The sequence below is a fragment of the Eimeria mitis genome, genomic scaffold, assembly GCF_000499745.2.
Source record: "Eimeria mitis Houghton genomic scaffold, Emh_scaff4019, whole genome shotgun sequence".
NCBI lineage: Eukaryota > Apicomplexa > Conoidasida > Eucoccidiorida > Eimeriidae > Eimeria > Eimeria mitis.
The window spans coordinates 1-266 of NW_013572353.1; the positions used below are offsets into that span (position 1 = coordinate 1).

Below are 266 nucleotides of genomic sequence, written 5' to 3' on the forward strand. Positions count from 1 at the left end.
AGGGCCAGCAGCAGCAGCAGCAGGACCAGCAGCAGCAGCAGCAGCAGGACCAGCAGCAGCAGCAGCAGCAGCAGCAGCACGATCAGCAGCAGCAGCAGCAGCAGCAGCAGCAAGAGCTCACATGTTCTCCATGCGGCAGCAAGTAGTGCTCAATTAGATATCTCCTTGTCTCTATGTCAGCTGGCTGCTGGCTGCTGCTGCTGCTGCTGCTGCTGCTGCTGCTGTCTCCTTTTGCTGCTGCTGCACCATCATCGAACTCTATTATA

The 266-nt window shown here is 57.5% G+C and overlaps 1 protein-coding gene across 1 annotated transcript in view; it reads right to left on the minus strand.

Annotated features, from left to right (window-relative positions):
* Positions 1-171: 171 nt before the first annotated feature.
* EMH_0071620 (uncharacterized protein) overlaps positions 172-266 on the minus strand; it is a gene marked incomplete at both ends in the record, with an annotated part of 5,029 nt that continues 4,934 nt past the window's right edge. Inside the window, one exon of the mRNA XM_013499123.1 lies at positions 172-240. Coding sequence (XP_013354577.1) covers positions 172-240 — 69 coding nt within the window. The remainder of the gene's footprint in view (positions 241-266) is intronic.